Source organism: Monodon monoceros, unplaced genomic scaffold (assembly GCF_005190385.1).
Source record: "Monodon monoceros isolate NGI ecotype Baffin Bay Population unplaced genomic scaffold, NGI_Narwhal_1 Super_Scaffold_9, whole genome shotgun sequence".
NCBI lineage: Eukaryota > Metazoa > Chordata > Mammalia > Artiodactyla > Monodontidae > Monodon > Monodon monoceros.
This window is the reverse complement of record NW_021703786.1, coordinates 53,021,707-53,034,112: the sequence shown is the minus strand read 5'-3', so window position 1 is coordinate 53,034,112 and position 12,406 is coordinate 53,021,707. Positions and strand designations below refer to the sequence as shown.

At 54.6% G+C, this 12,406-nt stretch overlaps 1 protein-coding gene across 3 annotated transcripts in view; it reads right to left on the bottom strand.

Moving 5' to 3' along the window:
* Positions 1-4,458, bottom strand: part of SEZ6 (seizure related 6 homolog) — a 45,488-nt gene extending 41,030 nt beyond the window's left edge. For 2 of the 3 annotated variants that reach the window (XM_029212122.1, XM_029212123.1), the window contains exon 1: positions 3,869-4,084. In XM_029212122.1, the coding sequence (XP_029067955.1) occupies positions 3,869-3,923 (55 nt within the window). In that variant the 5' untranslated portion in view covers positions 3,924-4,084. Of the gene's footprint in view, positions 1-3,868; positions 4,085-4,381 lie in introns of those variants that run through there. The other variant, XM_029212124.1, reaches the window with a different exon arrangement.
* Positions 4,459-12,406: the final 7,948 nt, after the last annotated feature.

Genomic DNA, 12,406 nt, shown 5'->3' with positions numbered 1-12,406 from the left:
AGGCCCTAATGTGCTTCCAGGCTTGGCAACCACCAGTTTGGTGCACCCCTAAACTTGAACGCTCCAGGAGGTGGAGACCCACAGAGGACAGAGACATGCCTGAGGACAGACAGGTAGCCTGAGGCTCTTAACCATCTGAAGTGAGAGGTTGCTTCACTAAAGTAATCCTTACCTATACGCCCTTTTCCACAGCCTCTTTCTTATTTGGGGGTTGGGGTACCCAGCTCTGACAGCTCTGCCCAGGTTGGGGCGCAGCATCCCTGAACTGAGCCCAGCCTGGCAAATGGGGCCTGAAAAGGCTTGGAGAGTTGGGGACAAAGAGGGTGGAGGAGGCTGGCACGCTTGGGCACCTAGGGCTGGGTGGAGGGAGGGGCTAAGGAAGGAGGTTTGTTGACATGCCCCCCACCATTCAGGCAGCCACGGTGGGAGGGGCACAGAAGCTCTAATTAAGCCCAGTTTCTAATTAAACCCAGCCCCTGTGTCTCCTCAATCCCCATTAGCGCCCCATGGTGTCTCCAAGGCATTTTAAGCTGCCACCCTGCTGAGGAGGCTGGGACCGCTGCCAGGCCCTGCCTAGCCTGATGAGCTTAGGCCCGTGAGGGGCAAAAAGCCAACCCAGACTTCCCCTCCAGTCCGTGGCATTTTCTGGGTCCTCCAGTCTCCTCAGAAAGCTAGGGGAGCCTCCTGCCCGCCATGTCAACCTCTGGGGCTCTGAGTGCAATCTAGACTGTCTCCCACTGAGGCTTGTGCCCAGCACTCCCTTCCTTACCCCAAAGTGCCAGGTTGGGCAACAGGGAGAAGGGCTTGGTGCTAGTTTCGGCTGTAGCCCCCAGACTCAGGAATATTCGGTCAGACTCCAGCACCTACCACAGAGTCTGCAGGAAACGGCAATTACCATTTTATGTTAAGGCAGCCCTGGTTTGTTAACTCTTTCAGCACTAGGGCTCCTGGAGGCCAAGCCTTCCTCCTCTTCTTGCCTCCCAGACACCGTCCCCCAGTTCTTGGCACAGAGAGCAACCCCTACTTGCTGTCCCCTCCCTCACTCTTCCCACCACATACTCCATCAGAGTTCAGAGAGGGGGAGCATCAGGTCCAAGGTCACACAGCCAGTGGAGGCAGCCTCTACCTCTGGAGACCCAAACCCCACCCCAGTTTCTGCTGCTTCCACCTTCACAATCTCCCCAGGCCACAGTCACACATGCAGAGTTTAATTAACTTTATTGATATTCAGAAATTAGGAGAATGACTAAAGGTAATTGCTCATTAAAAATCATTAAACTGACACAGCAGGCTCAAGCACACGCCGCCCCTCCCAAACCGCTTTCCTCTTCCCTTGTGGCAGGATCGCTGGGTACCAACTGTGGGTTGAGAGGACCACCGGTGGCTCATGGCGCCCCTCAAGCCTCAGGCCGATCGTGCCCCCACAGCTGCAGAGGGAATAGGGGACTGAACCCATGGGGTTGAGCCTGGCCCAGCACGATCTTGCCCTGCCCCTGAGGTCTCCACCTATGCCGCCTCCTGCCACTTCCGGGCTGCTTCCGGCTGCATCCAAGCCTGTGTCTCTCTGCCAAAATGTGAGGAAAGCTGAGGCTCCCCTCTCGAGGCCACGAGGCAGAGGGATGCACCACCCAGCCACAAAGGCTCATAGGCCGAGGTCTTTACTGCTCCGGGCCCGCCTTCTCATTGCTGAAGCCCCCAGGAGCCCTGAGATGGCCAAATGCATTGCCTGCCGGTGAGGCCACTCAGTACCCAAACGACTGGGACCGTGCAGCCCCGCTGGGAGGAAGGGGTGTGCCAGGGCTGGCCCAGGTCCAGGCCTTCTCTCCTCAGGCCTGGCATTGCCAGGCTCCTTCCTCTTCTCCCTTGGGGAGTGAAAATAAAGATCTTTCCAAGCAGGCAGACCCCTATCCCACGCACCCCTTGGGGGAGAGGTCTCGTGGGCATTGGGGAGGTCCGGATGGTCAGGGAGGGACACTGGCTGGACACACACAGACTCTCTGCCACAGAGTGAACAGATTCTTCTCAGCGCTCACACCCACAAGCCTAGCGAGGCTCCCCGGACTCCCGGCCACACCAGCCATCCTCCTGGAGACCCGCAGTCTCACTCCAGCCCCGCAGGGAGCTTTCTGGCAGAGGCTGCACCGCACACTGGCGGCCTTGCACACTCCTCACACCACTCACTGCTGAGCCCTCAGGCAACATCCAGACCTTCTGAAGCCCAGACACACTCGGACCCACTACTCCGGACACTCTGGGCCCTGATTACATTCACACACAGACCCACACACCCACCCAGGAGATTTCGGACCACAGGCCAGGAGGCACACACAGGCCCTGCACCCCAAGGGAGCTGTCCAGCACAAGGACATGGCCCAATCACAAGAAATGCCCCGGACTCCCAGGGACATTTTCGGACAGCTGGGCCAGGATGCGAGCTTCTCCTCCCCCCTCTCCCTGCCCTGGCCCTGTAGGGCGTTCAGGACTCTTTCCCTCTTCCGCAGCGGGAAGTTCCTGAGTTCCTGGAGCCACAAAAGAACCCGGTCTGGGCAGCCAGGGAGCAGAGTGAGCACACCTGGCTGCGTGTGGCTGGAGCCAGAGGCTCAGAGAGGGGCTTCCACGTCTCTGGGGACGCAGAGCGAAGAAAACCGTGGCCCAGGGGCCCAACCTGGCCCCGGCCCCACCGCCCTGAGCTCCAACGAGGCCTGGAAAGATGGAGTGAAGAGGTTAGAAACTCCCACCTTCTCCCCCCTCCACATCATGCCCTACGAACCATACTCCTAGGGATGGTGGGTCCCAACGCCAAGCAATGTTTCGGCGATCACACCAGTCACTGGCTGCAGTGGAAGAAAGACGTGGGTGTCCATAGTTTTGAGAGCGTTTGTTTGAGCCAGGGCAGGTCCCGCCGAGAGTTGGAAACCTTCCTTCCCCAAGACACAGAACCCCCATCCTCTCCCTAACATTCCCTCGCTGCACACTCCATGGCCAAGCTTCTCTCGACCCGGGACCGATGAAGTTGGAAATCTGACCGCAAGCGGGGGACCGAGGACCGCAGGGTGAGGTACCAGTCCTCCCGCGAAGAGTCTGCGGCCATGGGGTGGGGAGGGGCCGAGCAGGACGGCAGGCGGGGAGGTAGGAAGAGCTCCGGGCGTGTGCAAGAATGGAGGGTGCAAGGAAAGGACTCCGGGGAGGACAGAGTCTCTATCTCAGGACCTCAGCTGTTGCAGCCCAGGGCAGAGCGAGGAGCCTGATAGGGGTCCCCGGACCCCCCGAGTTTCTCCCTGGAATTGTACTCTAAATCCCGACTCCCGCGTGGCAGCGCCAAGGCGGAGAGAGGTGAGCGAAGTCCCAAATCCGGGTCCGGCCGCCATCCGGCCCCGTCCCTCCGCAGTGAGAGGCCCCGGAACGGGTGGCAAAGTCGAAAGAAGTTTGGCGGGCGACAACGGAGGCGGGACCCTGGGCCGCCAACGGGACCGTCCCGACTCACCGCCCTGTGCTCTGCCCCCCGGCACGCGCCCCAGCGCTCCCAGACGCCTGGAGTGTGGAGAGGTAGCGAACGGGTGAACGCGTGAGTGTATGTGGGGAGTGGGTGGCGTGATGAATTGCAGCTGAAAAATCCCATTAGATCCGGAGAGATGATTAAAGGCGAGGTCTCGGCCGGGTGCGAATGGCGGGAGCAGCGGCAGCTTCCCGCCCGCGGAGCCCGTGCCCCGCCCGGCTCGGCCGGCGCGGGGGGCAGCGCAGCCGGCGGAGCGCGGTGCCTGGGCTGGGCAGCCAGATGCGCGGAGCTTAGCGCGGGGATGGTCCTCTCTTCCCACCCCCAGGACCCTGCTCCTGCCCAGTCCTGCCGCCGGACGCCGGGGTCCCTTACCGTGAGCCAGGAGCGCCAGCAGCGAGGGCAGGAGCAGCAGGTCTGCCGGGCGCATGGTGCCGGTAGCGGCCGCGCCCCAGGTCGGGGCCGCGATGGGAGGGCTGGGAGCTCGGCGGGGCTTGGGTGCGGGTCCTGCCGGGGAGAGGGAGCGTGGCCGCAGCCGCCGCCGGCGCCTGACAGAATCAGCACCACGGCCAGCGCCTGGCGTCGGCGCCGGGGATCGCCGCGCGGGGCTGGGGGCGGGGGCGCGGGAGGAGCGGCTTACCGTAAAGTCTCAAGCAAAGGCGCAGAAGACCCGGCGGCGGGAGCACAGGCTCCCGCGCCGCCGCCAGCTCAAGGGAAGGACTTCCCTGCTAATGTGGGCACACGGCCCCCGCCCTTCCGCGCTGCCCACGCCCAGCCAAGCCTGCTGCCCTCTCCCCCATTAGCAGCCTGCTGAGGAGGTGGGGTTCTAACCCGATTCTCCGTGAGAGAGCCACCCTCTCACCGTCTCTCCCCACCCCATCCTGGTACCTGAAGGCGCCAAGGGTGACCTGGGAAGACGTCCGCGAGTGAGGCAGCTGGCGAGGCCCGCGTGTCCTTGTGGCAGCTTCGTCCTGGGCCTATAATGAAGATGGCTTTTGAGCGTACAAAGGACAATAATTTATTACTTTGTGTTCAATAAATGCCAGGGCTCCAGGCAGCTGCAGCAGCAGCAAACTGTGCTCACAGGAAAGCTTAATTATTCTGATATTATAGTTAAAAGCCAGTGGTACTCGTGTCCTGGGAAGACATTCTACACTTGGCAGGAGCCAACCTGGTCAAACTGTGGGAAGCTGAAGGTAATATCCTGGGTCCCCATGCAGCCCTGGATCTCCAGTACCCTGCCTTGGCCCCCCTACAGGACCAGAGAAGCCACAACGCTAGCCAGTGAGAGCAGACCCTTCACACCTATCCCTGCCCAGGTTCCTGGAACTGGCAGAGAAAATGGGAGAGGCATGGGGTGTGTGTGAGATGGCATTTCCCTAGGGCTATTTTAGATAGAGACTTGAAGGAGGCCCAGGGGAGTAGCCAGGGAGGCTGTACCATTCAAGGGCATAGAAGAACAAGCTTCTAGGACTCTGCTTGGGCTGAGCAGCCCCAGTGAGTCATGGGGCAGCAAAGAGGGCAGTCACATCCCTGAGGCAGATGTTTAGATCCAGAGGTTTTTCTGGCTACTAGGATGAGCTCACTTGAAGAGCCTCAATGGACAAATGGGACATGACCCTGTGACTGATGTTATTACTCCCTGTAGAGGAAAAGGAGGGCTGAACTTCCTGTGGCCCCCGGGGAGAAGGATAGCTTTCTGTTTAGTTCTTTTCACATGAACTTAGCTCCTCTCCAAAGCTTCCAGACCCCAGTCATTGTCCAGTGCTCTTCCTGATCTCATTCTAGAAGCAAGTGGCAAGACTTCTGCTCATTCCTTAGAGTCTTTTTGTCCTTACCACCTCCACAATCTTCCAGCTCTGCTTATCAGATTCTCTCTAGATCCTCTTACTGTGGGCTCTGGGGAGCTACCTTGATTCCTGTAAAGAATCCCAGGCAGCAGGCAGGTGGCATGTAGAATTACCTGAGGGAGTCACTGGGAGAGGATTTCTGGACCGTTGTTTCAAGAAGCTGAGAAAAAATATGGCAGTAGCAGAAGGATGGCAGAAGGGAAGGGACTTGACAAAAGAATCAGAGGTAGGGAGAGGAAGCCAGGAAAGAAGATGCAGAAGGGACGGAGGGAGAGGGTTGCCAACAGAGGAGGGAGGTAGAAGGTTTTCTGGATGAGGGGAGTTTGAGGAAATACTGGCAAATGGCATGAGATTCTTCCTTTCCTCCTTGAAGGTACTCCTGAGCTCCTCCTTGATTCCTGGGCTCCTCTGAACTAAGCAGCTTGGGCAGAGGAGGGTGAATCATGACCCAGGGATGAACCTTGTGTGCCAGGATGATTCATGGGGATTTGGAGGCTGGTGGCAGCTGGGCTTCTTGATGAGGTGGGCACTACTCACAAGAAGGAGAAGCTCAGGAACATGTCACATCATGGTTTCTACCGCCTGAAGTAACCTAGGCATTCAGGAGGGGGTCCAAAAAAGACTACAAACCCCAGAATGCATCACTCTGCCCTGAGCTCAGAGGATGGGTTTGTACTGCATCATGGGAAGAATATATACCTGGGCTGTCCCTCCCTCCTGAAGACAGTCAACGTGGCCTCTGTGCTATGGGTTCCCAGTTAGGTTGAGGCAGAGCCTGGACCAAATTGGGAAGTAGTAGAGTTTCTGTCAACACCTTGTCTCATGCCCTTCAAGGGGCCCGTTCTCCCCGGATCTCAGCATCACCCACAAATTAAGGACAATAAGATGCCTTAGGGAACATTCAGCTCTATGCTACAGGTTTATAGTGCACTCAAGTCATATACACATTTCAAAGTGGCAGCCTGGGGAGACTTGCAAGGCTCCCTTTACTGGTCTCATTTCTCCTCTTCATTCTGTGTCCTCCACCTGGCTCTTTACCCCCAGAGGATCTTGGGCTTCCTTGTCTATGTAATTGCTTGCTTGTCTTCTCTACTAGCTGTCAACTCTGTGAAGGTTCAGAACATGTCTGTCTCTTCAAATCTCAACCTAGCCCAGTGCCCTACACATAGTAGATGCTTAATAAATATTTGTGAATAAATAATGGCATGCCCAAGGCAGGTCACTGGTGCCAAATTAGTGCTGTAAGATAATGGAGAGGGGACAATTGCTTTTGAGGAGGAGGGGAGGTCATTGAAAGTTTCACACAGCAGATGGGTTGACTGAAATCAGTCTTTTTTTGTTTGTTTTTGGCCACACCATGCAGCTTGTGGGATCTTAGTTCCCCCGACCAGGGATTGAAACCGTGCCTCCTGCAGTGGAAGCGCTAAGTCCTAACCACTGGACAACCAGGGAATTCCCTGAAATCAGTCTTAATTATGCTTTAGGTTTCAGTCAGGGGAGAGGAAGAAGGAGGGCATCCAAAGTGGAGGGAGGGACTTGTGCAAATGCAAAGTGGTGGAAATTGCAAGATGGTGTGGAGTCAGGGAGAAGACTGGTTTTGGTGGAGAAGGGAGTCTCTGCAGGGTTGTAGGAGGAAGCGTTGGAGCAGGCTGGGGTCAGGCTTTGTGTTCGTCTGAGCCATAGGACATCCTTAGTGACTACATGGAAGGGGTTACCCCATCACAAAGATATTTGCACCCAAACAAGGGAGTCCGGAATTATTAAGGTGGGTTTTCAAGCACCATGGCTAGTGATAGGAACTGAGGGGTTCACTGCTGACTCAGAAGGTAGGGGAAGGGATCTGAGTTACAATGGCTGCATTAGGACTGAGAGCCAGAGAGAGGGAGGAAGGGGCTTTCCAACCTCAGGGACCCTCATAGCTTCTGCCCAGAGAGTGCCAGACATCCAGCACACACCCTTGGAGAAGCCAGCCTCACATCCCCACTTCCAAACAGCCCATCAATTTGCGGGATCACAGGCACATTGGTGACTTATTTTGAAGTCTCTGCCTGGATGACACTTGCTTTCTGAGTGAAAGGAGAAGAAAATTAGTTTCCTCTAAGACAGCTTTCAAACCAGAGCTACATCTTCCATGGAGCCAAGGGGTTTTGGGGGTTTCAGGGAAGCAGGAGCAGGGGCTACCACCTAACTCCAGAGACTCCCAGGGGCACACTGCTGCCTGTTCACCTCAAACCACTCCTCAGAGGGGGCTCCGAGACCCTGCAGCATCTGGAGCAGTCTGGGATGCCACAGCTCCAGCCAGGCTTCCTGGAGTACCCAAAGTCAACCTTTTGAATTTAGGGGCAGAAGGAGGGCTCTGCTCTCATAAATGGGAGTCCTAACTCCTGAGTATTTGCTCCCACTGCAGGACCAGGACCAGATCAGCTTCTGCAAGAGCCCAGGATGGGTAGAGACAGCAGCAGAAAGGGGTTTGATGTGAGCTGCTTTCCATCTCCAGATCGAGGCCTCCAGCCAGCCCACCACCCCCAGCCAAAGCCTTTGATCCTCCACAGCTCCATAAATGTTTAATGCCACTGGCTGGGCAGAAATGAGGCAGGTGCTGAAACAGAGAGACTGGGGAAAGGACTTAAGATCCATGATGTTGGCTACATTATTTTCACGTAGGAGCCCTGGGATGGTGGGAGGAGGCCTTCCTCCTCCATATGATTGAAGTCCCAGGATTCAAGTTTGTGGCACTAATAAAGGAAACTCTTAAAAACCTACCAAGGGGTTGAAAATAAAATGAATAATCAATTGCAGAAGCCCAATCCCCGGTTTGATTGAAGGAGAAAGATGGACAGTTAAATGACAATCAAATGCAAATACAGCTCAACAAACACCACAGCAATTACCAGGCACAGGGACCACATGGTGCTTGCAGGCAGCAGGGGTTGACAATGTGGAAGCCTGGGCCTGTGCAGAGGTGATGGGTGTGAGGCCATTTTAATGGACAGTTAAATAGATGCAAACCCTCCCCCTATCTACTTTGCATACACTGTTAATGAGTGGGGAACTGGAATTCTGGCATCCAGAGGGAGGTTATTTCAGAAAAACCTCATTTCAGAATGGAAGAGGACCTGAGTGCCTGGGAGGTGAGACCAGAGTGGGCCCTTGCATCAGAGGACCTTGACATGGTCACTCTAGTCTCGTCGGATTCTTCACACCAGCTGGTGCTGAAGTGTTGAGGGTTGAAATTGAAGGGAGCCTGTGGGGTCCTCTGGGAAAGGGCTCAAGGTGCTGGTCTTCCAACAGCCGAAAGGCCCTCGGTGAGAGTGGCCTTCTCTTCTAGATTTGCATAATGCTTTGCATCTCATTTGAATGCTATTAATTTGGTGTCAGGCTAGGTTGGCACCGTGTAGAAAAGAGAACAGCTGGCTTTCTCCCTCCCCTCTGTACCCTGAGGCTCACCCTGAGCAGAGCCCTCCCTAACTTGGGGGATGAGGCCTCTACTTCCACCACCCCTCAATGTTCCCTGGCACTTGGAGAGTCTCTTGGTGAAGCCAACTCCTAAAAGCCAAGGCTGCCTGGGCAGTGCGGCCACCTGCAGAGTTATGCAGAAGGAAGAAGAAAGGGTCCCCCAAGGTTGCCCTCACCAGACCCAGAGAAACCTTGGGAGTATGCTGGCGGCCTTCTTCTCCCCAGGCAATCAAGGCGGCTTGGCTTGGAAAGGGTCCAAAGATAATAACCCAGAAAGGGAGGGAACAAAGACAGGTGATAATCCCAGAGAAATATAGAGGGCTCTAGAAATAAAATGCTCTGAACTCCATATTTCTAGTGCTTGAACTTACATTAAATACATCTGTCCAGAGGCATTGGGTTTACAGTGGTGTGGCTCAGGCTGGAGACCTGGTACCAGGATGATGACCATGTGATGAGGGTGTGGGTCACGGGTTGGGGGGCGGTGAGCTCCTGAGAAAGGGGGAGGAGGCCCCAGATGCATTGTGTGGGCTGCTCCTGTCTGGTGGGCCTCAGGGGGCTACTGTGAGCTGGGGGTGGGGGAGGAAGGAACAAACTTTCCAGGCTGCCTGGGATGCCCCTCAAAGGCATCTTAGTTCTTTCCTATGTGGAGCCAGCTAGAGTGCCCCACCTGCTTCTTACCTGGGTTGGCCTGACCTGGAATCCCAGTCAGTAGTAGACAGAGAGTATTTATGCATAGGACAAGCAAGGAGGAGGTACCAACTGACCAAAAGCTGGTCTCCTTTTGTCAGGCAGAGCCCTTCTACCCAACAGAATCCCAAGGCCAACTCCACCTACCTCCGGGGACTAGGACAGGATGGGGGAGGCATGAACCACTTTCTGGACCTCATGCCCTTGCCCCTGACAGTACTTACCCTGGGTCATGCCATGGCTGGGGGTAGAAGAATGCCTCCCACACTTTTTTTTTAATGCCTGAGGTAAGATTAGGGGGTTGCTTTGAATAATGTGAGAGGATAATTGAGTTTTCCCCTTTAAGCAAACCCAGGCATGAAGCTTTGGAATTACGTAAAGGACGGGCTCATAGCTGGTTCATATTTTACAGAAGGGCTTTAAGTATTTCCTCTTCAAAAAGACTGCCACATGCACTTAAAGCAGATTTATGAAAATTTGGTATATTCCCCATTTTTTTAGAAGTTAGCCCTGAATCCAGTGGGCTGTACTTCACCTCTAAAAATAAGAATAACAGTATCATTTATTATTTACTATTACTGGGCATTGAGCTGGGGAATTTATATCCTCACAGCAACCCTATGAAGTAGGTATTGTTATTGTCCCCACTGTACAGATGAGGAAACTGAGGCTCTGGGAGGCTAAGTGATTTGTAGCTAGTTAGTAGGTCCAACCAAGATATACAGAATACCAAGGCAGAGCAGAAAGCTATAGATGCCAGTGGGCCTTTGCAGGAGCAGGTGTGGGAGGGATCTCAGGTTCACTGGACCTCTAACCGCTGCCCTGGTCTCACCTCCAGGAGGTCTATGCACAGATGTTCTCCTCTGGTGCAGTCCGTGGATGGTGGGCCACTTGGAACAGGAAGGGCAGGGCTGGTTACTTATCAACTTATTCTTTAGACAAATATTAAGTATCCACTGTGCTAAGTGATGGGGATAAAAAGGTGAGTGAAAACAGACACTGCCCCAGCCTGCTCAGAGCTCACTGTCTAGAATGGGATACCTTGCACAGAACCACCTGATTAAATGCAAAGCTACAATGTAGCAGATGCTCAGGAGAGGTTCACAGGCTGTGGAGGCCCACGCTGGGGACCTGATCTAGTCAGGGGAGGCTTCCGTGAGGAGGCAGTGATTGAATACAAATTTAAAGGACAAGTATGAGTTATTCGATTGAATAGGCATGGGAAGTATGTTCCATGCAGAGGGAACAGCATGTGCAAAGTCCTGTGGTAGGCAGGACTAAGAGACGGTTAGTGTGGCTGGATCATAGAGAAAAAGAAGTGTGGGGTGGGATTCAGCTAGAGAGGCAGGCAGGTGTAGAGCTCCAAAGCTCAGGGGGCTGCACATGACCTCTAGGCTCCCCATGTGCCCATCTGTCCAGGCATTCATCTGTCCAGGCATTCATTCTACCTTCCTCCAACCTCCTACCCAGTTCATTCATCACCCTCTCACTCGTTTGTTTACTGAATGAGGGAATGTCTATTGTGGCAGAACCTTAGTGGCCTGTTGGAAAGGCAGAGCTCCCAGTCCAGGGAGGGGAGATAGAGTCTCAATACACTGAAACACAGCATGTCCATTTGTACAAGGTGCTTCAACAGGGCAATGAAAGCCCTAGAGGCTAAGTGTCTCCCATGGTTCAAGCTTCCTAAGGCAAAGCAACATCATCCACTCCAGGGAGATCTTCCAGTCACACAGTTCCTCCCGGCATCTATCTCATTCCTTTGAGAGCCCCAAGGTGGGGAGTGTTTCTGATGTCCCTTTTCATTGGCCCTTCTTTTGGGTTCTTAGGCATCTCAGTCCCGGGAGAACACAGGGGAAATTGGTCAGGTCTCCCTCAGATATCAGAATGCAGTTCCAGACACTACCTTTTCTGGGCATGAAAATAGGACAGAAATCCCAAATGTCCCTTAATTCTAGCCATGCACTCCAACCCTTCACTCCTCCTTGAACTTCTTGTCCTCTGCTTGTGACATCACAATGGTCTCTATGGCAACCAATTGTGAGGTCACCAATCTTTAAAGCAACAGAATCTGCAGGGCCAGACAATGGCCTGGAAGAGAGAGGGAGCGGGCAAAATGCGGGCTTGAGAGGGAAACCAGCTCCCACTGGGAAAGCACAAGGCCACCTGAGACCTATGGGAGGGAGGAGGATTCCACTTCTAGCACATCTGTAGGGGGGTAAAAACAGCTTCTTGACTTTGCCCCTCACTGAAAACTTCTACACTGACAATCAGCCCCTCTGAAATTGCCTGTGAAGGGAGAACTTCATCTAATCCTACTCAGATGAGCTGTAGAAATTGATGGGACACGGTGAGCAGCATCCTGGGATCACTGAGGTGGCCCCATGTACCACTGGGAAGTGGAGGTAGGCGTGATTCTGGTCTCAGCCCCACTGGCCCAGAGGGGCTGGCCAAGACCTGGCCCATGTTGGAGCCTTGATTTCCTTATCAGGGAAGGAGTGAGGATGTGAAGGTGCTAAGGAGCTCTGTTTCCTCACTTATAGGATAAGCAACTGATTCGCTTAATGCTGTTGGGCCTGCCCTCCATCTTCTGAGTGAGTGGGGGAAAGGAAGTTGCTGGTACTTCTTGGGTAGGGCTGGGCAGGCCTGCTGGCTGCTCCGAGATCATGTTAGTGGTTTGCAAGAACAAGTCCTTCTGGAAAGGAAGACTGCTCATCAAGAGGCTGCGGGGCATCCTGAACGGTGCCCGGGCTTCAAAGCCAGGTCTGGGTTCAAATCATCCCAGCCTTTTGCTTGCCTTGGGCAAGTCTCTGAGCCTCTCTGGGCTTCTACTTCTTTACATAAGGAAGATAAGGGACTTCCCTGGTGGTCCAGTGGCTTAGACTCCATGCTGCCAATGCAGGGAGCCCGGGTTTGATCC